The sequence below is a fragment of the Clytia hemisphaerica genome, unplaced genomic scaffold (assembly GCF_902728285.1).
Source record: "Clytia hemisphaerica strain Z4C2 unplaced genomic scaffold, Clytia hemisphaerica genome assembly, whole genome shotgun sequence".
In the NCBI taxonomy this organism is placed as follows: Eukaryota; Metazoa; Cnidaria; class Hydrozoa; order Leptothecata; family Clytiidae; genus Clytia; species Clytia hemisphaerica.
The window spans coordinates 948,766-976,336 of record NW_027104248.1 but is presented as its reverse complement, the minus strand read 5'-3'; the positions used below and the strand labels follow the sequence as shown (position 1 = coordinate 976,336).

The 27,571-nt window shown below is 35.5% G+C and overlaps 2 protein-coding genes across 5 annotated transcripts; one reads left to right on the top strand and one right to left on the bottom strand.

Annotated features, from left to right (window-relative positions):
- The first annotated feature begins 118 nt into the window (after positions 1 to 118).
- Positions 119 to 17,096, top strand: LOC136816494 (mediator of RNA polymerase II transcription subunit 8-A-like). Of its 4 annotated transcripts, none has more exons than XM_067072834.1 (10): positions 119 to 429; positions 8,816 to 8,915; positions 9,240 to 9,355; positions 9,487 to 9,521; positions 10,049 to 10,158; positions 13,494 to 13,536; positions 14,054 to 14,151; positions 14,685 to 14,841; positions 15,307 to 15,324; positions 15,665 to 15,810. In XM_067072834.1, exons 2-10 carry the CDS (start codon positions 8,907 to 8,909, stop codon positions 15,709 to 15,711), a joined length of 633 nt encoding a protein of 210 aa, XP_066928935.1. In that variant the 5' UTR covers positions 119 to 429; positions 8,816 to 8,906; the 3' UTR covers positions 15,712 to 15,810. The 4 variants fall into 4 exon arrangements, with proteins under 4 accessions (XP_066928935.1, XP_066928934.1, XP_066928933.1 ...); XM_067072833.1 differs by lacking the exon at positions 15,665 to 15,810 and adding an exon at positions 16,932 to 17,096 and having other exon boundaries at positions 121 to 429; positions 8,838 to 8,915; XM_067072832.1 differs by lacking the exon at positions 15,665 to 15,810 and adding an exon at positions 16,932 to 17,096 and having other exon boundaries at positions 121 to 429.
- Positions 17,080 to 25,147, bottom strand: LOC136816493 (girdin-like). Its single transcript, XM_067072831.1, has 12 exons — positions 24,879 to 25,147; positions 24,189 to 24,302; positions 23,530 to 23,599; positions 22,857 to 22,969; positions 22,248 to 22,373; positions 21,718 to 21,885; positions 21,177 to 21,305; positions 20,657 to 20,823; positions 19,739 to 20,062; positions 19,309 to 19,473; positions 18,619 to 18,775; positions 17,080 to 17,214 (listed from the first exon to the last, which is right to left on the bottom strand). The coding sequence occupies exons 1-12, from the start codon at positions 25,047 to 25,049 to the stop codon at positions 17,080 to 17,082; spliced, it is 1,839 nt and encodes a 612-aa protein (XP_066928932.1). The 5' UTR covers positions 25,050 to 25,147.
- Between the last annotated feature and the right edge of the window lie 2,424 nt (positions 25,148 to 27,571).

The window sequence follows — 27,571 nt, the reverse complement described above, 5'->3', positions numbered from 1 at the left end:
GGGAAAAAAGCATCTCGGCGTATATTTTTCATGTCAAGCAGTTACATCAATATGCCAAAAACATTTTGTTCAACCACCTTCACGACCCACGGCATGGGCCGAACATGTTTGGGCCTGTTTGGACCATGCTCGGGCAACAAAAAAGTATTATTGAATCGGCCCGAACATTTTGTTCGGACCATGTTCGGGCCATGTATTTACAATTGATACGTCTTTAAAGGAACATCATAGGAATAGTAGAATTTAATTTTATTTACCTTTCCTGGTTTATCATCATCCATTGTTAAATATTTTCATTAGACAAATTCAAAGTTCCAAATACCAGTTTGATTCACAAAGTTGTATAACAGTACAAAAAACGATCCAGAAAAGAGGAGAAGACCACGAGAAAAGGGAACGGGATAAAGAATAAAATGAAGACCATATTATGTAAGATTCAAATCATTCTTTTTAATGGGGGGGGGCGTACGATCTGGCGGTACTCGGGATAAGGCCTAATTTAGGGCCGGGAAGCGGTAAAAACGATAAAAAGTATTCGGGAAACGGTATTTTGCAAGAGCCATGGTGACGGTAAAACACCTGATTTTTCGTCCGGGATGAGGTAATTCTTATAAAAAACAACGGTATTTCGGTAAAAGTCATACGTATATAGACGGTACATAAAATTTTCGGACTACAAAAAAAGCTTGTCACAGGAGTCAGCAAAAAGGTAAAAAAAACGTGAAAAACTCCCCCCAAAAAAAAGGATCTTACACCAGGAATGGGTTTATTTTGAGGATTTTTGAGGCTTTTTAATACAGGGAGGAGAACGTTGGGTTTGTAAAGTTGAGCTAGAATGTCTGTCTGTCACATGGAAACTTTGGGGCAGGCTGGAGTCTTCAAAAATGGTCGAATTCGGCTGAAACTTTGCACGCTTGTTCTTGTTCCTTGGGTGAATCCCTTGCTTGTTTTTTCAATGATTTATCATAGCCGGAAGGGCTACTTTAGGCGTACAAGCTTTCGCGAGCAGAAACTTTCGCGATTTTCGCAAATTTTGGTCCATTTTGCGAAAGTAAATGTCTTTAAAAATTCTAGGAAGGGCCATTCGCCCTTCAAAAAATTCTTGACAAAATAGAAAATCTGTAAAACTTAAAACTTTGAATAAAATGTAACTTTTATGGTACTTTTTAGCCTGCTAAAAGACTAATAAGTCAAAGGACAAATGTTTCAAGCCAATCCAAGAAGTATTGTCCCTCTAAGCCATTTTTTCATGTGAAAATTCTCAATTTTACGTCTTGATTCGCGAAAGTTTATGCTCGCGAAAAATATTTTCCGTTAAATTCGCGAAAGTAAATGTCGTGAATTTCGCGATTTTTCGTCCTCGCGAAAGTTTCTGCTCGCGAAAGTTTGTACGCCTAAAGTAGATTGCAGTTTTAACCTTTATCCAGCAAAAAAAAATTAGGTTTGGTAGAGCAATCAAGATAAACTCGAATCTCCTTTCGTGGAACTGTGCTATTTTTTGAACATTTTTTAACATTTTCAAAAGCGTGCTTTAACTTTAAAATGACAAAGTTTTAGAACCACATTGAAATAAAAAAGTCTTTCTATTCTAAACATTTCCACCTTGACATAATCAAACGTCCGGACTTTTTTTATGGGACACCCGGTACATTTTTTTCTTTAGAAAGGTAGTTTATCTCTGTAAATTTTTGCAATCGAAACAAAATACGAAAATAATGATCTACCTCATACACATTCTATTCCATTTTGCCGAATTTTTGACTTCTAGTCTTTAGAATTTTATGGGAAAAACAGCGGGACCGGTATTTTCGTAAATTTTGGACGGGATAACGGTAATTTTCAAAAAAAATGGCCGGGATGGCGGTAATTCAAAACCTCGTACGCCCCCCACTTTAATAGGGTGGTCAGAGGAAATTTTAAACTTACTTGCAGAATACCAAACCAAGTTTAATGGAAAGCCATAACCATCAGAAGAAAAATGAGGGGTCATTTACCTTCCAATTCTTTAAAGTTCCAAAGATATTACATTTTGAAGTCCAATTTTTCAAGAATTTTTGTGCACGCATCGCCAGCCATTTTGTACCTTCATTACGGCACCAAAAGCGAAAGTGTTTTATGAAAAATTCCGCGCGAGAGGTTTGGTGCGAGTTTTATTTTCCGTAGATGTAGCTGAAACGGGGGTGATTACACCATAATCTTTCCCTTAGCGCTTGCCACCGGAAACAGCTTGATTCTTACTTTTTTCACATTTGGAAAGAAAAAAACATTGTTCTTTCTAAAAAATTCACGTTCGATAAAAAAATTGATTTTTTCAATGAAAAAAACGCATTTTTTTTAAGTACATAATTTGACTTCCTGAAAAATATACGTTGCTCCAACCAACGAACGTGGTACGTCTCAAAAGCTGAACTATTGCGGGGAACGATGCAAAAAATTCCAGGTCGATAGCTGTTTCGGGTGGCTAGCGCTTTGGATTTTAGAACCCCCGGATAAAAAATTTTGCCGTGCCGCGAACAAGAAGTTTGAATAAACTCACCCGCGAGTACTCATTTTCAAATTTTGAAGGAACATGAAGACATGATGTGCTGATTTTTTCTGCAAAAGAAAGCTGAATAAATTCTCTACACTTTGGAAAAAATACTTATGTTAAAAGAGGTTTCCTTCCTTGAGATATGTAAGCTTGAATATTTTTTTTCGAAAATCTATGTTTTGTTACTGCCGCACGCGTAAGGCCCGACCTCCCTATTTTTTAATAATTTTCCTAACTTAATTGGAAAATAGATGATTATCACTTTTATATTTGAACAATAATTATATTTGAATAAGGCCGCTGGAATTTAATGTTATGTTTACCGTAAGCCGCCCGCGTGTTCAAAAACCTGCCGCATCAAGTTGTCATTATTTGCCATTTTCTCGAAAAGTTGTCATTATTTTTCCTCCCACTTGAGCAGAGAACGAAAATTTTCGAAGTTGATGTCAAAACAAACGGCCTGTGGTTTTTTTAGATTGTTAACAACCCGAACGGCCCTCTAGTAGTCTTTACTGTGTGAATTTAATTTTGTCATATTGTGGAGATAAAATTATATAATTCTCTAGCGGGAAGAAAAAGATTTATCTCTTTAAGCTCGTACAAACGGGAACCAAAAGAATCAATAAAAACACGAGAGTTCCGGAGACACAAGAGGAGATTGTGTATCTATAAGGAAAAACGAAAAATCTGGTAAAAATAAATGTTTATGGGAAAATAATGAATAATGAATAATGAAACTTGGCTGCATCGAATTCTGAAAATTGTCATTACGGTAAACATATCATTAATTTCCATCAGCCTAAAGATGAAGATTTTTAAATTTGTTTGCTAAAATAAGGAATTTAAAATATAAATATGGGGTCCTGAAATTACACGCGCAATCGTAGCAGATTTTCGAAAATCTGGCCCGAATATGGTCCGAAACTGCGCGGGCCACACGCGGGCCATTTTTAAAAAGTATTAATCAAGAGGCCCGAACATGTTCGGGCCATGCCGTGGGTCGTCCACCTTCACTTCAACATAGGCCACCATAGAATTTTTACTAATGACCAAGTTAAAATTTTTAATTTTTTTCATATTTGAGTATTAAAAAGGCATGCATTCAAATAATAAAGGTTTAAAATTTTTCTCTGGGCTAGTTAGTAAAATATCTCAAATAGGCGCTGTGATAGAGTGGAAGACTGAAAGCCACATGAATATGGTTCATCCTATAAAAGGAATTTCATTCTATGGTGGCCTATCTTGAAGTGAAGGTGGCTGAACAAAATGTTTTTGGCATATTGATGTAACGTAACTGTCAAGAGTGTATTGATTTTGAATTAGCACCACCACCTGCACCACCCAGTATATCCATGAATTTGCAATTTGGGGTTCATCATCCCCGGGATTGAGTTTAAGTGAGTGTCAAGGGCATTTCAAAATTTTTCAGTTGAAGGGTTTTTAAGTTTCTTAAAGAGTGCGATCTCTAAGGCAAGGGGACCCGTTCATATTCATTTGACAACAACGCATAACGTCAAATTGACGTTATCCTCTTTTCACATTGAAAACAAAAAGCCTTTGGATATTTAGACTCCCAAAACATTGTAGAATCTTTTGATTATCAAACTAAGAGAAAAATAAAGAGTTTTAAATCTAGTTCTAAACCTTTAAATCTAATCATATTTCCTTCGTGTTTAAATTTTCACAAAGTCATGTTCCCTCGTGCGCCGCCATCTTGAATTTAGAATTAGAAGCATGTCGGAAACTAGAACTGAGTTTATCTCACCCAATAAAAACGCATGATTCACAAAGGAAAACCACTTTCGTTTTCTCCGACCAATCAGAACGCACGATATGAGTTACTTGAGGAAACCCAGGGCAAAAATGTTTTGATTGGTCTTCGGAAAAAAATTATGTCATGGCGCAACAATTTGTCTGCGGGAAAGTAGAAAGTCGGGCTACTTTGTTCTGTCCACATGGACAGGTTGTGAATCATCGTCGATTGAAAACCAAAAGTGAATGTGAAAAGTGATTGTAGATACTGGAACTGGAAATAGTTCTGGAAAAAAAAACAAAATAATGAACTTTTATGAATAAAAACTCAGCTCGAAAAACAAAAACTAATAAAAACTAAAGTAAAAATAAAATAAGATAAAATTCCAAAAAATCAAATACAAAATCAAAGTAGTAAAATTGATAATAAGGCAAAACACAAAAAAGAAAGACAACACAAATGAAAAAAAGAAAAAAAACCACAAATAAAAAAATTTTTAATCGGAAAAAAAATAATTTGAAAAAGATTATGAAACTTTTTTGAGCGGCAGCTCGAGGGCATGCGGGCCGGTCGACAGATAAACCTAAAGTTCTATCTATCTAATATATCAAGTAACTGTAGTAATCAAAACATACATGTTTTCGAGTCTCCCTACACTAAAAAATTAACAAAAAAATATAAATGTAAAAAATGATTAAAATAAAATGTTTTGAGTTCTTTATTTCAAAATAAATTAAATTAAAATTCCAAAAAAAAGCTCATAATCAAAGCACGATTAAGTTAGTAAAATCAGTGTATCAAATCTCTTTAGTTTATTTGACACTTTGGTATCTTCATTGCGTCACAGCGAAAGATTTGTTTTTATTTTAGTTTGTATCCTTGAAAGACCCCATCAGATTTAGGCAGGGCTGTCGGATTTAGGCAGGGCTATTGGATTTAGGACCACTCACGGTATTCTTTACTTATAACTTTTTGTTCCTCCATTTCCAGAGGCCCCTTGAAAAAGGGTCCTACCTCCTTTTTTGACTCATTTCAACCTTTTCCAAGCTACTTTTCTTCAAAAACTAAAATAAAACAATGCAATGTCTTCTTTAAAAAAAAAAAGATATATCTTTCATTATTTTGATAAAATATACTAAATATTTTACAAGTATTTTTATATAATTATAGTCTAACATCATCAAAGAATCCTCCCTCCAGCTCCCTCTAGCTACACTAGAAAAAGAGATATGCTAAATTAAAGAAGCATGACTGGAAAAATTTTTCTTTTTTCTTTTTTGACACATTTTCGAATTATTCCAAGCTATTTTCCTAACCCTTTTTTTTGACATTTTTAGTAAAATTTTCGACACTAAAATTTGAATATCTTTACAACCAATTATCCTCTGGAGGCCTATGACCCCTCATTTTCTTTCTTTTTCAAAGCTCTACAAGATAGGATAGGTTTTGATAAAAAAACTAAAATTTGAAAAATCTTCTGGAGTTGCTACAGTTGGCGGGCACAGCCGACCGAGCCGGGGATTTTCTTAAGCTCTTATACTGCTATTCACGTTAGGTAATATCCCTTCTAACATCTTCCAAACATAGATGATGCGAAAGCGTTCCCTTCTCCTTTGAAGGGAATAGATTTTGGATTGCTTGAGACACTCCCAATGATTGTTTGAGGTGCCTTTTATCCTTCTTAGAAAGGATTTTTGAATGTCTTCAAGTCTCTGAATGAGACCAACAGTATTTGGACTCCATAAAACGGAGCAATATTCTAAAATTGATATCACCAACGATTTGTAGAGTGTAGTCGTACATTCAAATTACCGCGAGGAAAAGTTTCGCAGTATCCATGAAGTTAAATTTTTTGCTTTTTGAATGGTTGAAATTACTTGTTCTTTAAACAAGCAATCTTTACTCATCAGGATTCCCAAATCTTTTACAACATTTTTGCTTTCAATGATACCGTCAACTGCTCTAACTTGGGACTATCTGACAAAACATGGGACGGCAATTTGACCACCATTTCACCGAACCTCCAAAATCATTTGATTTGAGTTATTTCTCTTTCGCACCAAGAAGGCTTTTACTGTAAGTCAAAATATGAAAAAAAATCAGGAGTGGAACACACGTAAGTGTTTGGAACGAAAAAGACCAAATTAGTGGCAAAACGATGGAGCGTTTGACATCACTCGCACGGCAAGTTACACACTCGTTATTTGTTAATCCAATTTGGCGATAGGGGTTAGGCAGCGGTCGTTCCTTAATTCTCCAATCAGCGTCCAGTCATTTTGAATGAAAACAAAAAAGTTAAAAAGGGCGCGCTATCAGCGAAAGTTATCGTGGCATGTTATGACAGAAAGTATGATTGATAAACTTGGTGGAGTTTTCAAAACCAGTTTGTTGTCAAAAAGATCTAACAGTAAGTGAAAATACAGGCCAGATATCAACAAACGTCCCATGTTTCGACCAATCGTCCCAAGTTAGAGCAGTTAGAGCGGTATTGCCTGATGGTGATGTATAGTTTGTTTGACACGTCCTTGATGATTTGATGATTTGACCATATCTCAAGCAGGGGGGGTACCAAGTTGTGGTACTGGACCAGTGCCGAAAAGTTGTACTTTCTTGTTTTTTGAAATTTATCTGAGACCACCACCACTTAGTACCTGATACTAAGTTGAATCTACCCCTTTAAATAGGTATACCACCCCTTAATACCCGGAAAGATCTTGATATCACCATTGAGAAATGACACACCACCATGAAGTACCCTCTACTAAGTTGATTTTCGCCCTCAAAATTGGTATACCACCCTTTAATTCTTAGTAATGGTACTTTCTGGTACACCTCCTTTAAATATAAACTAGTCTCGAAAAAATGAGAAATAAGAATAGCTAGGAGATAAAACTTCGGGGCAACCTGGAGACTTTAAAAATTGTCGGATTTGGCTGAAATTTGGCACACTTGTTCATTGAGTGAATATCTGGGGTGTTTTTTCATTTTTCACAAATTTTGATCTTTGGGGCCTGGGGACGAGTTTTTTGCCAAAACGAGGCTAACACTTTGGGGCAGCCTGGAGACTTAAAAAATTGTCGTATTTGGCTGAAATTTGGCACACATGTTCCTTGGGTGAATATATTATGTTTTTTTTTTTTCATTTTTCAAAAATTTTGATTTTTGGGGCCTGGAGATGAGTTTTTCGCCAAAACGAGGCTAAAACTTTGGGGCAGCCTGGATCTGGCTGAAATTTTGGACACACTTGTTCCTTAGATGAATAAATATCTGGATGTCTACAATTGGGCCTATAAATAATTTGAAGCTACTGAAGTTTACTATTGGGTTAAAATTCTCTTCAATTTATTTTCTTGCATTTTCTTAAAAATTGGATAAGTCTAGAGAAAGTTAAAGAACATTTTTTGTGATTTTGCAGGATTTTGAGTACCAGATACTAACTTGATGCCTCATATTTGGTATTGAAACCACCATTTAGTCCCTTGATACAAAGTTGTAAAAATGTTTTTTTCAATTAGGACCACGACTTAGTACCATGTACTAAGTTGTTTTTTACTTACCTTATCAGACCACCACCCGGCACTGGCCCCCACAACTTAGTACCAACCCCCCCTGTCTCAAGAGTTCAAATTTTATGTCTTTAAAAAAGTTTCATATTTATTATTGTCGTCTGTCCATTTGTAAATTTTCTCTAAGTCAGATTACAGTAAGGCAACATCTTCAATGGTCTTGACTTGTTTTGTTGCATGGGTGTCATCAGCAAAGGACTTCACAAAGATGTTCAAGATATCTTTGTCAGTATCTCCAATGAGTATAAGAAAGATCAAAGGACCCAGGACACTTCCTTGAGGGACTCCTGAAAAGAGAGAGAGAGAGAGAGAAGAGAAGCTGACCCTCCGATATCATCGGACCGGGCCCTATCCCGGGATAGTTTCCTGCCCCTAGATAGGGAAATCACAGCGCTTACCAGACATTGTACCCTGCGCTCGCGACACATCAGAGCCGTACTGTATTGATGATGATACTCGAACAGTACGGGAGAACCTTACATTCTCGCAGGTACTGAACATATGAGTACCATCACCACACCACATTCAATGTCCAGCATATCTGCCCATACTCTTATATCAGAGTGATGGTACCCTATTCCCCTCACATGGTATGGGTTGACCCGGGCCAAGGTACATTCACTTGCCAAGTGAATCGCAGCACCGAGTAAGAATCGAACCCTGACCTCCAGCGCGGAAGTCAGGATCGATGACCACTTCACTACTGCGCCTGAAAAGACATATTTTGATTACATAGCATTTACGAGCACTGACTGCTTTCTTCCTGTAAGAAAGGAATTGAGCCATTGTAGTATTTTTCCATCAATTCCTAGTTGCTTTATCTTGTGTAGGACAATTTCATGGTCAACTTTATTGAAGGCTTTCGAGACTTTCGACGCATCAACATCTACCGTGAATTTGGGTAACTTGCATGAGGGAAAAAAGGGTTCATGGTCGTTATCATCATTATTATTGTTGTTATTTCAGGTTTGATTTTTATATTTTAAAGGAAGGACACTTGGAGATCCATAACATATAATAAAAACCATTAAAGAAAAGCCATTTTACCAAAAAAAATATGCAGCAGGTGTGTACAATTTTCCAAAAAAATCTGTTTTATAAGTAGTTACAAATTATTTTTGAAACAGTTCTAAATGATAATAAAAGGTATATCAGTGTTGCAAATTTTTGGAATGTACAGGTATGTAGACGGAAAATCTGGCCATTGAGATAAACAAGAATGATTTTGATCAAATAACTCCTCACTAAACCAAACGATTCAGAAAATCTAGTCGGTGCTTTGGATCCCTACTTTGCAGGCGTTTTTAATTTGTAAAGCGTGTGTCATTTAGTTCATTTTCTTTAAAAACATTTCTTAAAGAGTACAATCTATACGTCACTGTTATTTTAGGAAAAAGAAGAGAATGTCATTGCAACGTCACTGCAAAATTTGATTGGTCGCGTCAGTGATATCAAGATGTCCATCCAAAATTTCATGTTTAAATTGGAACATGAAACTCTCTCTTGGTAAGGGTCTTTTTTCATTACAATAAATTTCTTCTTTTTTGCTCATTGTGACTACCATGCTAAGCGTGCTTAACGAAATAGAATAACAGTTGAATTGACTTTACTATTTTTTTATCATTAAAATTCTGTAGGCCTCAGATGTTGGACAATTTCGCCTTGTTATCGGGTATTTTACTACAATTACTTTATTAAAATTTATATTATACAATTTTTTGAGTGGGATCACAATTTAACAAAACATTAATTTTGCTTTATTGCGATCATTGCTTTCACAAAATAAGAGTTATATGTAATCAATACACCTTAAAGGAAGAAATTTTGGTGGGAATTTAATTTGGTGGTTGCAGGATAGTTTTGGCCAAAATCGTTATCAAATAAGCAAAAAAACCTGTTTTAAGGCCTGAAATGGCACCAATTTGGGGAATGCGTTTTAAATAAAATAAATTTGGCAGGAATTTAGTTTGGCGGATGGAGGAAAGAATAAACTTTGGCGGGAACTTAAATTGGCTAAATCAGCCAAATCAGCCAAGTTTTCTTTCCGCCAAAATTTCTTCCTTTAAGGTATATAGTTTTTTGTCAGCAACATTTTCGATCTAATTAGAATCCATGTAGGTGTGGTGTAATCATCTTTAAATTTATTTTACGGCAGTCAAATTTGAAGCGATTCTTTACAGTTATTATTTTTATCGGTAGGTCAAATCAGCACATTGAACAAACTTCTGAAGAACGATCGAATGCCAGTGTTGAGGAATCTTTGCATTTTGCCACTGATGGTCAGTCAAGAACGTGACACTGAGATGGAGGTAAGTTTATCTTTACTTCAAAAGTATTTTAAGACCTGCAGAGATCCCACTCGGCATGTTTTTCATGATTTTCATGATTTTTGCAAATTTGGCATTTTTCATGGTTTTTAGCATGTTTTGGATCATTTTGGCATGTTTTTCAGAGAATCATTAGGGAATTTTGTTTATATTGTCTCTTCTCTGTCCTGATATTCAGATTCATTAAAGATAGCTCAAAATAGCACTTTCAGCCCCCAAAAATTCTAAAATTTTCTGACTTGCCCAACCATGGTGGGCAACGTTAAATATTATCTTAAGTTTTCAATAAATACCATTGACAGAAATGTTAAAACAAGGATGTGTCAGGCAGGGGATCCATCTTTTCCAATGCTTCATAGGGAGGTGGGAGATTTCCCGAAAAAAATGAGGGGGTTTAAGATTTTAGAGGGGGGGTCAAGTAAAAATAGGGGGGATAACAACTTTTGGTCAAAATATCTATCATATTTATATTGATTTAGTTATTTGGTATGGGACAACTAAAAAACAAGTGTAGATAGCTAAATCTTTGCCTGCGGCACCATGTTAAACTCTTTTTTTTCATATAATTTTTTATACAAATTTCAATGTTTTCGGTTTTGAATGACTGGTGGACTGCTGCTGTCAATAGCACGGGCTCGAATTTTTTTTTTAATAGGGGGATACACATATAGGGGGATGAAATAAAAATAGGGGGTTTAGATTACTCTGCACACTATGTTTTTCTCCGTTCAAGCTCTACTTTATAAAACAAGTAGCCAATATTTGGAAGTTTTGTCAAGACTACATGTCACTGAACCACCTCATTATTCTTCCAGGGTTTAGACAGGTCCATGACCTCGGCAAAACACAGGGTTTTTTTAAAGAACCAATTTTTAAAATGTCTCTTGCATTATAGCTTGTATTCTAGTGTCTGGATATACATGATTTTTAAATATTTCTCCTTTGGGGCCAACTTTGGTTTTTTCAGGAACAGGGCTCCCTAAGCTAAAATTTGCCTTATGTACATTTTTCTGATTCTTACTTATATTGTTCCTACATTTCAATCAGTTATTGGACCTACCTTATTGGAGGTTCTATAAATTAACCCATGTCCGTTCGTTCGTTCGTCTGTCCGTCCGTCTGTTACCAGCTTTTCTCAGAATTGGCTCATTAGTTTTTTCTGACTTTTTGCACAATGATGCAAAATGGCAATGCCCAGAACGTGACGGAGCCCGATTTTTGAGAACAAATTTATTTGGGCAAATTTGGGCCAAAAACTACCTAAAAATAGGGTTTTTTAGACTTTGTGCAAAATCCTGTCATTACTTTTTTCTGATTTTTTGTACAAAGATGGAGGGCAAGATTCTCTAAAGAATGGCTGAGGTGATTTTTCCTGGAAAATTCTTATTCGCCTTAAAAAACGGATTTTTGTATTTTGGGGAAATTCCCTATAACCAAATAAGAAAATATACCTTTTCTCAACGTTGACTCGTTATTTTTTTCTGATTTTTTTGCACAATGATGCAAAATGGCAATGCCTAAAATGTGTCAGAGCCCGATTTTCGAAAAAAAAATATATTTGGGCAAATTTGGGCCAAAAACTGCCTAAAAATAGGGTTTTTTGGACTTTGTGCAAAATCCTGTCATTACTATTTTCTGATTTTTTGTACAAAGATGGAGGGCAAGATTCTCTAAAGAATGGCTGAAGTGGTTTTTCCTGGAAAATTCTTATTCGCCTTAAAAAACGGATTTTCGTATTTTGGGGAAATTCCTTTTAACCAAATAAGAAAATATAGCTTTTCTCAAAGTTGACTCATTATTTTTTTCTGATTTTTTGCACAATGATGCAAAATGGCAATGCCCAAAATGTGACGGAGCCAGATTTTTACGGAAAATTATTTTGAGCAAATTTGGGCCAAAAACAGCTTAAAAGGTTTTTTGGGCCTGAATGGTTTAAATGATTTTCGTATTTGGGGAAATTCCTTTTTACCATTTTACATTATTCAACACACAAGCTTTATTTTTCCATTCTGAATTTTTGTACAATTATTGTCACTTTTTTCTTATTTTCATCTGATGTTAATCATTAGGTACAGGTCCATTCAGCATGTTGCTTGTTTTCTATTTAGTTTTCCACCCTTGAAAAGAGACTTTTTTTGCATCTTGAAAATCAGAAACTTTTCCTATTGTCCAACCATGGTGGGCTACATTTTGAATTGCAGCCTTTGATTGATTAATAAATTCCAAGTGAAATGATTTCTACTTATGTTTGTGTTATTTATTAGATTATATATCGATTTCTCATCATGTCTACATCAATGGTTTTAGGTACGGGAAACACGGGGACTTCGTTGATTAATAACTCTACTTTTTAGCATGTTTTTCATGTTTTCCATTTAAAATTAGCATTATTTAGCATTTTTTTCTGCTCTTTTTGGCATTTTTTTATGCATGTTTTTTCAAAAATGCCAGTGGGATCTCTGGACCTGTTGTATATTTTTGAAAAGCTCTCAAAAAATTAAGATTAGTGATATATTGCGAGTATAGGTGATTTCTTTACCTAACTCGAGATATTAATCCTTTAAAAACAGTACATTTTTCTGTGTTTTTCAGCCAGAAACAGCTGTTTTGTCCAGTTTTTGCGCTTTCGGAAGCTCAATATCTCGAGTTAGGTACTGAAATCGCCTATACTCGCAATATATCATTAATCTTGATTTTTTGAGAGCTTTCCAAAAATATACAACAGGTCTCCGTTTTCTCAAGCTAAAATTTTCATTAATTTTTCACCCTATGATTTTTGCCTGAGACCGTCGTATTTGTCCGAAAATCACACCAAAGTGTCCGAAAAAAAATTGGCACCCAAGTTATTTTGATTCCCCTACCCCTTAGCTTTCCAAAAATGTATAACAAGTGCTTTGACTAAGAAATTCGAGCGATTTTACAAATTTTACCCTACTACTTCCACTTTCTTTCATTGAATATTTCGATTTTGGAGGGGTTCGTTGGTTTCTAGGCTATATTGCAAGCCTTATTGGAGCAAATTTTAGGTTTAAAATCCTGACAGATCCTGAGATCTTAATGGCCTAAGTCTTTAAGTCTCATGTTAAAACTCAGAGTTAAAACTCTATTTTCCAACTGTAGTTTTAACGCGCTTAAAATCATTTGTAGTGTTTAAAATTTCGCAGGGAAATCCCCTTTGGTTCAAATATCTTGTCCATGATTGTAACACGAACAAATAATACAACACTAAAAAATATTTGTCCTCATGGAACCAAAATGTTTTGTTGCCTTGCATTTACTGAACGAATGATGAAAGTATATGTTTTTTTTTCTCTCAGGAAATGACAGAAAATCGCATACCAGTTGTGACTCATGAAGTGGGTAAGTCCCGGGGGGGAGGGGGCACTCGATTTTGAAAACGACCGTACGTTCGGCAAAAATCAGGTCTCCAAAATCGGACCCTTACAGTGCAGGAAAAATTTGGCTGAAAATCGACCCTTACAGTGCAATTTTTCAAAAAAATTGGAAATTTCTCAAATTTTACCTCAAAATTTGGTATTTTCTCAAATTTTACATCCTTACAGTGCACTTTTTCCCACTTGCTCACAAATCAACCCTTACAGTGCACTTTCCAAAGTCCAAAAACCTACCCTTAAGGGCCGCAGGTCCGGTAGATCACTTACCTGGAGTGCCCTCCCCCCCCCCTGGGGTAAGTTTGATCTTGAGGTTTAACTTTTTAATATGACAAAATTTCTAGTGCGGGGCTTTTCAGATTTTAATAAAGAAAGTTCTTTGAGTCATATTTGAACAGACGTTCTTAAAAATTGAGGGCGCCCGGGATCAAAGGGGAGAGTCTCCGTTAAAATGGATTAGAAACGAACGTAATTTTCCGTTTTAGTACCGGATGCATTGCGAACGAAATACGAACCGGACGTCGAGAAAGTAGAGGAAGAACTCACTTTACAATCCAACTCCATCTCTGTTGATATGGCTAGGGTAAGAATTCACAAACAACGTTTATGATGGATGGGAAAGTGCTATTTTCAATGTTTTGAAAAAAGTATTTTAATTGGATTAATTTTCGCGCGGACTTTTCTTTTGCAAATTGAGAATCTAAAAATTTCGCGCGGATTACGCGAATCAGCTTTTTTTTCACCTACTGTAATTACTTTCATTTTCCTAGGGTTTTTGGCTGAAATTCGGATTTTTAATTTTTAGTGAGGACTAAATTTCGCGAAAAGGGCCCAAATTCGCGAAAATTGCGAAAATTAATCCACGTGAAATTTAATTATCACAAAAATAGCCTTTTTTTCCTCATTTTTCACGCACCAGATTCAGGGTCGTGATCGTGATCGTTTTTGCAATTATTTCAAAGGGATCAAGACAGGTCGTGACTGAATCTCGAAAATAAGTTTCTGATTTTTTTTTTTTTACCTTTTTATTTTCTTTATTTGCTAAATTCGTAGATTTCTTTCTTTTCCTTACATAATAAGTTACTTATCTATACTCGTTTTCCCTTACCATTTCAGTCTCAAGTAGTAGCGTTGAACGATCTGATTGGCTCCATGTTGGATTTGATACAAAACAGTCGCGATTGGGAAACGGAAAGTTCGGTGGAGCAAGCAGACTTAGCGCCGTCAGCAAACGATACCAACATCCTCTTGGCTGCCATCACGCAAGGCTCTGGTAAGTTCTACACCTATCATCCAAAGAAGTATAAGCCCGAAGGGCTAGAATCGAATCTTTAAAATTTCTCAGGCAAGAAAAATTGAAGCCTTAAAATATGCGCCGTGTTTTTGACGACGGATTGAATCTAGCGATTCCTTTGCTTTAGAGTCATATCTTTTTCGAAATTTAGATCTAAATTTTAGTTTTAGTCTGTCATTTGTGTAAAAACTCAGCGGACCGCGCTAGGCCGCGCAACTTTGGTAGGATTTGGCAGGCTTCAAATCCTACCAAGGAGATTCGATTCTAGCCCTTTGGACTTATACTTCATATTGCTGTCTTCTCTTACAGCTCGTATTCTTTGTTGAAAATAGGGTTTTTTCATCACCAGCTTCTTTCAAAGTTCTTAGAATTAGAGTAATAGTACTGAGAAAGTGTAAAATTTGAATACTGTAGATTAATGAATAAATTTTCTTATCTTTTTAGGATTACGAAAGTCGTCGAGTAAGTTTTATCCATTTTCACTCATTAATTTGATGCAAAAGTTAATTTCTTTAAATTTCTTGACAAGGCAATTAGCGGAGTTCTCTCAAAAAACTCTTTAACGAAGGTTAATTTTCGCAAAGATTACAATTTCCTCAAGTTAGCGAGAGTAAAGGTTGTATTTTTCGCGATTTTTCGACCTCGTGAAAATTTCTGCTCACAAAAGTTTGTCTAAATTATATTCCGGTACTTTTAAAAAACCGATGCATCATACTGTCCCTTTATAATATTCGACAAGTAAAAGTAGAGCATTTTATATTCATAACATTCTGACTGATATAGAAATGACGAAATTTTTCAGCATGTTTTACCTACACACGACCAGATCCTGCAAACCGCTCCCTTTGAAGTTAAGCCGAAGACATCCTTGTGTTGTTTTGTTGTTTTTTTCGAATTGTACATACTTGTGTTATTTATTGCGTGAAAATCCAGACATATTTTATATTACGTTTCAAAGTGCGAGTCTATTCCCTTTTTTTTGACTTCTTAGTAATTACTCTTGTCTCCCGAATAGACGGGGGGAGGGGGTAGGAAAATTTTTTAAAGCAGGGGGGGGGTAGAATAAGAGAGGGTTAATTTGAAGACAGAATTTTTTTAACTGGTATCAATTTCAACAGCAAAAAAGAAACTTTAACAAATGAACACGTAAAATAAGAACCAATACTAACAAAAAGGAAAATTTTAGCCTGTGTAAGGTCTATCTACACTGTAATGAAATATTGAATTAATCGAATTTAATTAGCGGGGGTGGATGTTATTTCTCTTATAACATTTAGTGGGGGGCGTTTATTCGGGAGATAAGAGCATGCACTTCCTGAAAATTAAATACCCTAGTAAATTTTGAGTTGATCAAGTTGAATGAATTTGGTGAAAGAGAGGCTGATTCGCAAAGTCTTGTCCTTAGATTTTAAATTCAAACTTACTTCAAGCATAAGTACGTGGTCGAAAAATCGAGACATTAATGATATATCTATTGCCTTTCGCGACACTGTAACTTTATTGGCTAAATTGCTTGCATTCTTTCTTCCTGTAACCTTAAGTTTTATAGGTTTTCTACATTCGAAAGCATAAAATTTTTTCGAAAAGGCCAAAAGATTGAACGAACAAAAATTGGTTCTCAAACTCTCATACAAGGATACTGATAGTATTTGCGATGAAAACAATTTAGCAAGCGGGAAGATTTCTTTTAATAGGTCAGGTGGCTTGTAGAGCGCATATCTTTAATCATAGAAATTTTAGCGAGACTAATTTTAGCGAGTTTTCCCTATCTTCGCTAAAATAAATCTCGCTAAAACACGCCGAATCGCCAGATCGCTAAAATTTATCCGCGCGAAATTTCTGGTTGTATTGCCTTGATACATTTTTATCAATAGAAAGGGTTTCAGTGCAAAGAAATGCTAGAAAACGAATTCAATCAATAATGTGATACGAGTGTTCGCTAAAATTAATAAATAAATCCAAAAAAATCAAGATTTTCCTGACTCGCTAATATACGCTAAAATTAGTCTCGCTAAAATTTCTACGATTATAGTATCTTATGAAATATTTTTTGGGTCGGTTATTTCCAGGTTCACGAAGTTCCTCACAGCGAAGTTCATCGCAACAGCGAAGCAGTTCGCACCACCATTAGAATTTTAATGTAAAATAGCTTTTTCATTTTTATTGTAGTATAATATTTTTTAAATTGTCAATATATACAAAATTTAACGAATAAAATCAAATTGTAAAATTTATTTCATCTGAATTATCAGCCTTTCCAAGAAACCGAAAACTTTTCGGGTTGATGGAGAAAAACTTGTTAGGGTCGTAAAATGATTCTTCGTACGTGTTTAGCTTCCATGTCGTTGAAATCTAAAATGTAAATAAACCAAATTCGATGGACATTAAAATTCAAAATTTATAAAGTTTAAATAAATATTTTTTGATAATGTTTTGTAATACCTTTTGATTTCAAAATCATTAAGATATACATTTAACCCTCTTATTAGCGCCCAGTGTCCGCCTGTTAGAGACTTTTGACTCATCGGCAAACATTTCAGAAAAAATGATCAAACAAAGTAATTATGCAATTTACAAATTAATGGAATACTTATGGTTGTTGCATTTATTTGTTGAATGAAACTCCTTTTATGTATTTTAATGACTATTTTAATGACTTTCTAGTTATTTGACCCACGAGCACGATACATCAGGTTTTTGAGCATTCCGTGCAATAAAAACTGTCCGCTAATTAGAGAAACCGCGTTTTTGAGAATTTCATTAAGGATATAACAAGAAGACGGCCGCGGGGAATTTTCTCCGTCTTACCGTACCATGGATTTATTATAGAGACTTTGGATAAACATCGAATGAAACGGTTGAGAGCGAAGTATTGTAATTGTATTTCCATTGTTTCAGAAAACAATCGATGTACAGGCTTTGTCCGCAAAGGACAACTGTCATGGCGGCTCGAAGGACTCTGATTTTGAAAAATGATTAATACTCTTAATTCTAAAAAGTTCTCTAACTTTTTCTGATCGTACTTTTGCTGGTTAAAAGTTTGAAAGTAAATGCTAGAATACCAAGAGAATACATTTATGAAATCTGATGTGAGAAAAACATCATCAGACGAGTAAAACCAAACAAAATGCTTATAATAACACGAAATTTTGAATTGCGGGAATATCTTTCCAAAATTTCTCCGAGAAGAGCTGAGATTGATATATATTAGACGTGAGTCTCATAGCTACACTGTGGTATGAAAATCTTTTTGTGGCACGTGGTGGCACGGTGGCTTTTTTGAGGTTGAAATTTAAAAATTTCTGGTGTCAAAATTCAATTCCTTATACATCTCTTCTCGAAATTTAAAACGTCATAACGACGCATAATTGGTAATTAACTAGATGAGTTTGAATCTCGGAGGAGAACTTAAAGTCTCATTTGGGAATTGGATAAGTGTATTTTGATGAGAAGTGCGATTAAAATGCTACGAAAAATCATTTAATGGCGGAATGAGGGTGAACAATCATGTCATTACTGCGGACAAGGCTTGTACATGAGAAATTGGCAAAATTCAGCTCGTTGTTTTTCAGTGTCTATAATAATTCCATGACCGTACTAACCCATAACAATCAAACCGCTCCCTTAACAATTACGCAATCGCAAAAAATTGGCTTTACCGCAGCAATATCCGATTGTTATAGGTAAGTGGTACTTGCAGACCATCACAGACCGAACGGAAATGAATCCTTCCGGGAAGGGGAAGTTGGTAATCACCTCATTTGATCGGTGCGTAGAGAACGTGAAATTGGAGTTTAATCGATCGATATTCGAGTGCAATTCTTTCGTTTCGTTTTCCATGAAGAATATTCTATCATCTTTTTGGCGAAGTTCTTGCTTCATTTCTATCATCTCTTCTTCCAAACACAAAATTCTGTGAAAAAAAAGTTGTTATTTATTGCTGTACTTGACATGTCATTTTTATAACGTAAAAATCAATTGACTGCCCTCTCCGTTCAGCGAAATCAAGATCAAGTCATTGATAGAGGGAGTTTCAAGAGTGAAAGCAGTAAGCGTTCATTGGAACACCCCCTTCTCACAGACCAACTGGGACCTCTTCCTACTAAAGAAACTGGCCAAAATATCGTTCCCAGCGAAAAATTATACTCCAATTTTTGTCCCCAATGAAAATAATCAGAAAGAAAATCCTCACTGCAAAATATTGTGCTATTTTTTCCACCCCCACAGAATTTTCTGGCTCGAAAACAATTGAATTCAAATCTCCAGTCATTAAAAAACATAGGAACATCAATCCCCATCGAGTTTTGGTCTGTTATTTTTACCCCCAAATGGCTGAAAAATCCCACTGGGTCTGTGAGAAGGGGGTGTATTAGGCTGATTTTGTCCCTTAGTCTGTGTTCAGACTAGGGGTGTTTAGAAGAACTGATAATATCCGACAACTTTTACCTTGATTTTAAGTCGCTTATCTGACGCAGTAGACCCTTGCACGTGTTTTGTTTTGCTGCAGTCAGTTGTTCATTGTGTTGGTTCTTCAAACGAATCATTTTTAAAGTGGATCGAAGATTTTGTGCTGTGTTTTCTACATCTTTCTTCTCATATCGCATGTCACCTCTGAAATATGAACGTTTGACAGTTGCTAATTTCAAGTGCTTAATCGACAGGAGACCAGGAAAATTTTGAGGATGGAGACAGAATTGAAAGCTTCGGGTGCAACTTTTGATATTGATTAGCCGAACTAATTACACATTGTACTACCTATTATACATCAACTTAAATGAAAAGAAACATAAACATAAACATTATTGGTGTAGGTTAAAAGATCTGCTTATTTGATTGTCCATTGCGGACTTGGGTGGCTATGTGAAAATATTCTTACATAATTTGGTCGTATTTTTGTTTGCACGCCAACTGATCTTCATAAACGTGATCCAAAGTATTAGAGAGATAACGCTTCATCTTTGTGATGTCTAATTTCAAATTGGTGTTTGCTCTTTGAAGGTCCACTTTGGCTGCATCAGATTTCTCGTATTCGAAACTCATTAACTTGCGGTGTATATCGGAATAATCTTCCCTCAATTTTGCATTTTCTTTCGTCAGCTCGTCAATTTGCTTTTCTTGTTGGCGCGAAGTCGAATTGTTCACAGAGACGATTTGCTTCAGCTTTTGGATCTCTTCTTTTAGTTTGGAAATTAATCTTTCACTGAAATAACAAAAAGAATGTCATTATGGTTTGTAGGCTTCCCAAGGGTTTGGAGAAACGGTGCACTCAAAGGGTACTCTAAAAGGTCCCGAATAAACGTCTCCCAATGTTTTTCATCAATTTTCGAATGTTAGAGTACCTAGAGTATGAGAAGTGAGAAAAACGAGGTTTTCCGGGCATAATACTTGAAAGCCCAATATTATTTTGTCATATAATAGAAACATATTTATAAGGGTAATGGTCCAAATTTTAGAGAACCTGATTTTATGTTCACAAATTTTAAATCAAGTACGCCCCGGGGGACTAAATTGGTTCAAAAGATGGTTTGAATGAAAATGAAAACACTTTAATCGGATTAATGTTGCGTTCTCCCAAATATTGTCATTTCCGTAACATTAAATCCACGCGAAATCTTCAAAAATCAAAATACACGTAAAATACCGTAATTTTGGTTCTTAAAGACCACTTTCAACTGATTTTTGGCTGATTTGCGAAATTAAACCTATGCGTAATTTTTCGAACTTCTGATTTGCGAAAAGCAAATCTAAAAGATAACGACTCGCGAAATTAAATTCGATCAAAGGAAAGGCTTACTTGTCATCATTTATTTTCGACATCCTATTGGCTTCGTTTTTTGATGTCATGATGTCTTCAGTTAAACGTCTGTTGTTTTTTTCCAATCTCTTCCGCGCTTCGATTTCATCCGTTATATTTCGTGTTTCTCGTTCATAGGTCGAAATTCTCTCCTGAAGTGCTGTGTTCTAAACATAACAAGAAAATATTGATATATGCGAAAACAAGCCCAACTCAAGAGAGGCTCAAATTATAATAAAAAGGAAGATTTCTATCACTCAATAAATTTATGAACTATGAAAACACCTGCGAAAGACCTGGTCAGATTTACTTGACATGTTGTTTACGTTAAAAACTCTGGAGTCTTCTTAGCATTTAGCATCGAAGGATTAGAGTAAGAGTAGATGAGAATTCAGAAGAAGGGCGGAGGTGGATCGCCTAAGTTTAGTAGACGCCCTATACCAATAAGAGTTATAAGAAAACCATTTATGGCCTTTGTAGCTTAGAACCTCGAAGAAAATGAAAGAGAAATAGAAATAACCTCTTCTTGAAGTGACGTCACTTTGTGTTGCATCGTGTTTATTTTGATGGATAAGGCGCTGCATTCTGCCGACTTTTTGTGGAGAATCGTCTCCAACTGCTCCAATGATTGTCCACTGGACAATAATTTCTATGGAAAAATATAATATATACAAATTTTCATTCAAAGTTTCATTTCACTGTCGTGAATCAAAGACATAAGTGCTTGCAGGCTAGAATTCTAAAATGCATTGATTCAAGGTCCCGAAGGGACTAGATCCGAAACTCCAGGATAGGAAATGAAGCCAATTATTTTCCATCCAGAATAAGTGACCCGGGTGTTCTTCAAACATAATTTCTAAATGCGGGGCAAACTTAAGGCTTCACTTTTTCTTGTTTGAGAAAGGTTGAAGATTCATCTCTAGTCCCTTCGGGACTTCAAACTCAATGCTAAAAGGATTCGACAGCATTTCCAATGATAAGCATCCATTTAAATTAAATCAGTTTAAGATTTGAGAAAAAAATGAAAGAATTTGTAATTTGTCAAAAAGTTGGATGAATACCTTTCCAGAATGATGCTGTGATATTCTCATGAGATTCAGTTCATCTTCTAAACGTCTTCCCTTCTCTTTCTCCTCCTTCAGTTGTTGTCGTAGCAAGTCCTCTTCTTTGTTTAAGAAGAATGGTACTAGCGAATGATTGGCTCCTGTCTTGGGATGTGTACTCGTGACCTGTAAATGAATTATAGCATTCTCTCATTTCTCTTATGAGATTTTCTTTAAATGAGCTATGGAGTATTTTGTACTTCCTCCTTCTTAACTTTCAAGTCACGATGCCTATTTATGTAATACAGTGTTACCTTCATAAAAGTGGGAATTAAAGCTGTGCTACAATCGTGGACAGAACTACTGTCTGACTACTCATTTCCCCATGCTGAGTCCCCCCTTCCCCCATTTTCAATATTTGAGGGAGGAAATTTGCAACTTCCACTTACTCCAAATCAACACTGAAGATGGGGGGAGTGACAAATAGTTATGTCCAGAACTGTAGTCATAGGGTCTCTTTTTGCACTATTTTGAAAAAGGGAACAAACCATTGTGGATGTATCAGAACCCATTTCTCTTTTCAATTTTGCCAAATCTTTAATTGATGAATTATTTTTCTGTTGCAATTCATCTTCGTCTTTTTGTTGCTTCTCCTTCAACAACTCATATTTACTCTGTATTGAAACGGAAAAAACAAGAGGTTATAAATTATTTTAATGGAATAAACTTTTGTGGGGATTAAATTTCATTGAGCTCATCCACGAGATTTTAAGATTTCGCGGACGGCACTATTGAAAGACAATATTTTCACGACTTTGTGCCTTTTAATGCCAAATGTGAATGTTTTTTGTTGAAACACTCATTATTAGGGCTTCTTTGATGCCAGTAAACATTCTAAAAGTAGTTTATTTGACATTTGCGTTTTCTTTAAAAATATTTCGCGGACAAGGCCTTTCCAAATTTCTATTGGGACTTAATTTCGCGGATGAAACCCAACTCCGCGAACTCAGCGAAATTTAATCCCCGCGAAATTTTATCCCACTATAGTAAATTTCAATTTCAATTTCAACCAACAGTTTTCAAACGGAAAGTGAATTCAGGGTGGAAATAACAAATATTAAAATGATGTAAGAAATCTCAAAAGTGAATATGAATACTTTTTCCATCAGAAAGCGATTGTTCAAATTGCTCTTCTCCGCTCTCAAAACTTCTTTTTCTTCAGTCAGTCGCTTCTTTTCGTCAGAATATTGTTGCAGCTTTCTTGTCATTTCTGGAAGTAAACTCGTGCATTATATTTTACACAAATATTGCTTTGAAAATTCCCTAAAACTTTCTAATAATAAAGTTTCCTTACTATCGTTGGATTTGAGGATAGCTAACCTCTCCTGGATGCATTCAGATACACGCTTTTTTTATAAGAATATCTTCTGTAAAAATAAAAGATGAAAATTGGCCAAATCGTAAGAATACCCTAAGAATATCCTGTAGGATGGGTTTTTGATATGATTTATTGTGATTTTGATAAAAATCACAGTCATTTTGTATTTGGTTAACAAAAAAAAACTGGGCTTTTATTAGACTTAATTTAAAACTTTGAGGCAGAAATATAATTTTAGCAAACCAAGGTGTACACAAATGTTTTAAACTCTCAAATAATTTCTCCTGTTTGTATAAAAGTCAAGTCTAAAAAAGCAAGAATACGTTTACACGTCCTCAATTTTGGCAATTTCTTAAGAATGCTTGACCCTCATCCAAAATTCACTATTCTAATAAAAAAAGCGTATACTGAGGCTTTACCTTTGCGATGTGAAAGAAGGCTGGGCAACTCACCTTTATTGAGTGCTTCAGATTCAGTCAATGTTTTGTTCAAAGTAATATTCTTCATCTCGTGCTCCTGCACCTGTTTTCAAAAAAAATTTACTCTTAGGTTCCAAATAAACGGCGGGGGGGGGGGGGGGGGGGGAGGGTGGAAATTTTCAAATTGTAATAAACGGGGGGGGGGTGGTTGGACTTCTGAAAACCCAAAAATAAGGTAAATATAGGCTAAAATATGGCTAATGCAAAATAAGGGGCCTTCTCTTCGACAGCTGAAAATATTCTTAAAAATTAATGAACGGGGGGGATCCTAATAAGGTCCGGGGGTTAGAAAATTTTCGAAAAATTAACAAGCGGGTGGGAGGGGCGTTTATTTGAAACCTAAGTAAGAGTATGCTTTCCTGAACAAAATGAGCGGGTATGGTGTTTGTTTAAAGGGATAATTAGGTGGTTTGAGGTCTTTAGCATGTACACTCCTACCATGGTCCTGAGCGAACCCTCCAAGACTTTTTGTCTAACTCTTCTCAAAAGTCAAAAACTTGTAACCTGAATATCTTGCTTTTGGAAAATAGTCAGACAAAAAAAGAATCAATAAGCAAATAAAAACAACTTACCTTACAACATTATTATAGCGAGCGCGAGAGAGAATGTATTTTACAAGTATTTGAAGATACCTGTCTGGTGAGATTTTGAATGTTTTCTTCTTGAGTAAGGAGAACCTTTTCAAATCCTGAAGCCTTCTTGGTCAACTCCTCCATTTCTGCTTTCAAAGTGCAATTCCGATCAACCTAAGATGACATTCAACGAAATTCTTTAGGTACTACAAATTTTTCAGGTGAGCTTACTAGAATAATACATATTTAATACACATTCTTTTTTATAAACAACCCCGATTTTCGGCTCAAAATATTTTCCAGATTTCAGCCAAAAAGTTGCTTATGGATTTTGAGTCAAAAAAGCCTTCAAAACTGAAATTTTGGCTTTTTATCGAATTTTATGTCCAAAATACCTCAAATTTAGCATTCGAATACCATTGATACACATTATATTGCCAGATAATGCCGAAAATGCCTCGGTTTTAGGGTCGGACGTTTATTTAAAACGAAATAATTAATGAATCATATCAAATATATTCTTTTTTTCTTCAAATAGCATTACAGTCGGTGCTCTCTTATTTGATTTTCAAGGGGGGACTGGATTTCCATTGATCGAGGAAGCGTAACGAATGGTAGAGTTTTGTTGATGGTGACTTTCAGTATTATTGAATATTAGAATTAGAGCATATCCATTAGAAAGAAGGGCATCGCATTAGAGAGCCTCAACTGTATAGGTTCGTAATTACAAAGTCAGGAAATAATAGAAACCTGATCAGCCTCTCGATCTTCGGCCTCAGCCAGTTGTTTAGTCACGTGACTTAATTCATCAGCATGTTGTTGATGGATGAAATCCAACTCTTGCTGGAAATATGTCGGTAAAATAGACGTCACTCCATCACATGAGCCGTTCTTTCGCTTCGGGAAATGATTCTTGATCATGATTGAGATGAAATCTGAAGAATGCTGGATGTTCACAATCTCAAATCGTCATATACTTGGTTTATCTGAATGGGAACTAGACTTCACCCAACAGAAACAACGTTTCAACTGTTTGATATACAACAAAACGAAAGTTCGAGGTATTGAAAAATAACAATTTGTAAAATGGTTTGAGCCCTCACAACAATTAGCACTTTAATATTTCATGATTAGAAAATAGCATACTTATTATATCAGAAGAAATCTCTTATAAAGTAATTCGCAGTGATAAAAAGCCTTCCTTTTCTTTCAAGCAAAAAGCTGCAAAAAAAAATCTCAAAAATATTGGATTGAAAAATAATAATGAATTTTAATGGGAGATCTGACGTTTAGAGCTGATGAAAATTATTTTTCCGAAAAAAAATCACTCATCCCTTTTTCATTTAGCTTTTATATAAATATTATAGTAAGACATTTACTTCAATGGCAATTGAATAAAGTCCGAAAACGAGAGCACGAACGCTGACTTTTTTATTTTTATCACTTGATGAAAACACGCGAGTAAGCTACAATTCTTTAGTCGGGCACCGTCACGCAACCCTTAAACCACACAGCAATGACCGCTATTTTTCACCATTTGGTAATGGATGGAATATAATCAAAACAACGCAAGCTTGTTATTCAATTAACATTGGGCTGTTCCATTTAAAACCCATACATGGGAAAGGGGTGGACGAACCTTTTCAAGCAAAAGATATAATTCGTTAAAATGTGTGGATAATTTCAAAATTAGCAAAAAAACCCTTGGAAAAAGTTTTTTTTCATACCTTAAAGTGAGGGTGGACGAACTAAAATCAGTCTGTTACACCCTGGAAACTTTAGAATAACTCTTAACCCCTGGAAAAATATAAAAAACTTTCCTAAGACCATCTGGTAATTCTTTTTCAGATTACCTCCAGGAAAAATTCGTCCACCTCCCCCTGTATGGATATAAAATGGAATTGGTATTGGCTTCGCATCTTTCTTACAATGTCTTCTTATGTAAATGCTGAAAATGCGACAGCAAAATGGAGGATAAATTAAATAAAGTCTTTTGCTCTGCGTAAGTGCTTCCATAAAGTGATGTTGTGTTTAAATAATAATTCAAATTTAAATATTCTAAAATACAGGTATAAAAGTAATCAATTCAATATAAATATACACTATTTACGTGTGTTTACATTTTAAAATTAAATTTATATGTGCATAATCCTTATTTTGCAGTAAAAAAAAAGAAGTTGAATTTTATGAATAATTCTTCCACCAGGAAATATCGGAGTTCACTTTGTCGATGAGGCCCCCCCCAGCGGACCCAAATTTCACGCATTCACGCAAAAAATTTTCGCAATTCACGCATTCACGCAAGTTTTTCTCGAAATTCACGCAAACCCAATTTTTTGGGAAATCGGGGAAATTTTCGGAACAAATCGGGTAAAATGCCAAAAATAGAGGTAATTTACGTAATTTCCGCCATTATGGAGTAAAACGTTCGATTTGCATAAAAAAAGTATGATAAGGCTGTACTCGAGATATTATTCGACCGGATCTGGTCATGCACTTGAGAAAAACTTAACTCAGTAGTGATTTTTTCCTGTAGACCTGACTATAAAACACCGTGTTTGGTAGCGTCATAAGAAGCCCCCAAAAAGCGTTACGTAATTTTTCAACTTTAATCGCATGCCATCACGCAAAATATTTCATTATTCTAACTTGTCATGATCGTTTGGAAAAGGTGAAGCTTCTGCAGTTAACGTATCGCGATAGTAAGTGAAAAGATATGCGCCGCAGGCAAATTTTTGTACAAAAAATAGCTTAAACATTATCAAAAATAGGTCAACAAACTCGGGTATGACACCATGATGCTTAGCTCAGGGGTAAGGAGACGCAACCATGGTTTACGTAGAGAGGAAATGTTTGCATTTTTGTCACTCGCGTTCGGCTAAAAATGCTCTCTTTAACACCATTGAAAAAGAATGTAGTCTAAATTCGTTAGAGGCAAGGTACGATCGCTTGATAGCTTGTAAAATGAAGTAAAAGAATGAACATTTGTTGCGAGCAACGCGATCAAAAAAAATTAAAAAGAAAGGTTTTAATCAGGGCTCGCGAATTAATTTCCTAACGTGGAGGGGCCGAAAACATCGTGACTAAGGAGGCGCAACCATGTTTTGCGCCGACAGGAGAAAATTTCTATTTTAACCCTCTGATGTGCTTAAATACGACTCCATTTCAGATTAATGTTGCCAAAAAATCAGGTTATCGAAAGTCTACATCATGGGTAAAAATTTCTTTGAAATAAGTTTCTTTTTATTTGCAAAATCGTGGTGAAGTCATGGCCGCCTCCTGCCCCCAGTGACTCTGGCCCTGGCCCTGGCCCTGGTCCTGGATCATTCATCATGCATAACCATGGTTTTATCTGAAACAAACACGGGGGGAAATTAGAGTTATTTAAGATTCGAGGGCCAATACCAATGTTTGGCCCGAGCGAAAAAATCTGGAAATTTAAG

Bases quoted from the DNA above. Each gene is read 5' to 3' on its own strand.
- LOC136816494 (XM_067072833.1), top strand. The intron at 13,537-14,053 runs GTAAGTCCCGGG...TTTCCGTTTTAG, and splicing joins AGTTGTGACTCATGAAGTGG to TACCGGATGCATTGCGAACG. The intron at 14,152-14,684 runs GTAAGAATTCAC...TTACCATTTCAG, and splicing joins TCTCTGTTGATATGGCTAGG to TCTCAAGTAGTAGCGTTGAA.
- LOC136816493 (XM_067072831.1), bottom strand. From the start codon at position 25,049: ATGATCAAGAATCATTTCCCGAAGCGAAAGAACGGCTCATGTGATGGA. The intron at 22,970-23,529 runs GTGAGTTGCCCA...GTTTACTTCCAG, and splicing joins ATCTGAAGCACTCAATAAAG to AAATGACAAGAAAGCTGCAA. The intron at 22,374-22,856 runs GTATTCATATTC...GTTTCAATACAG, and splicing joins ATCGCTTTCTGATGGAAAAA to AGTAAATATGAGTTGTTGAA.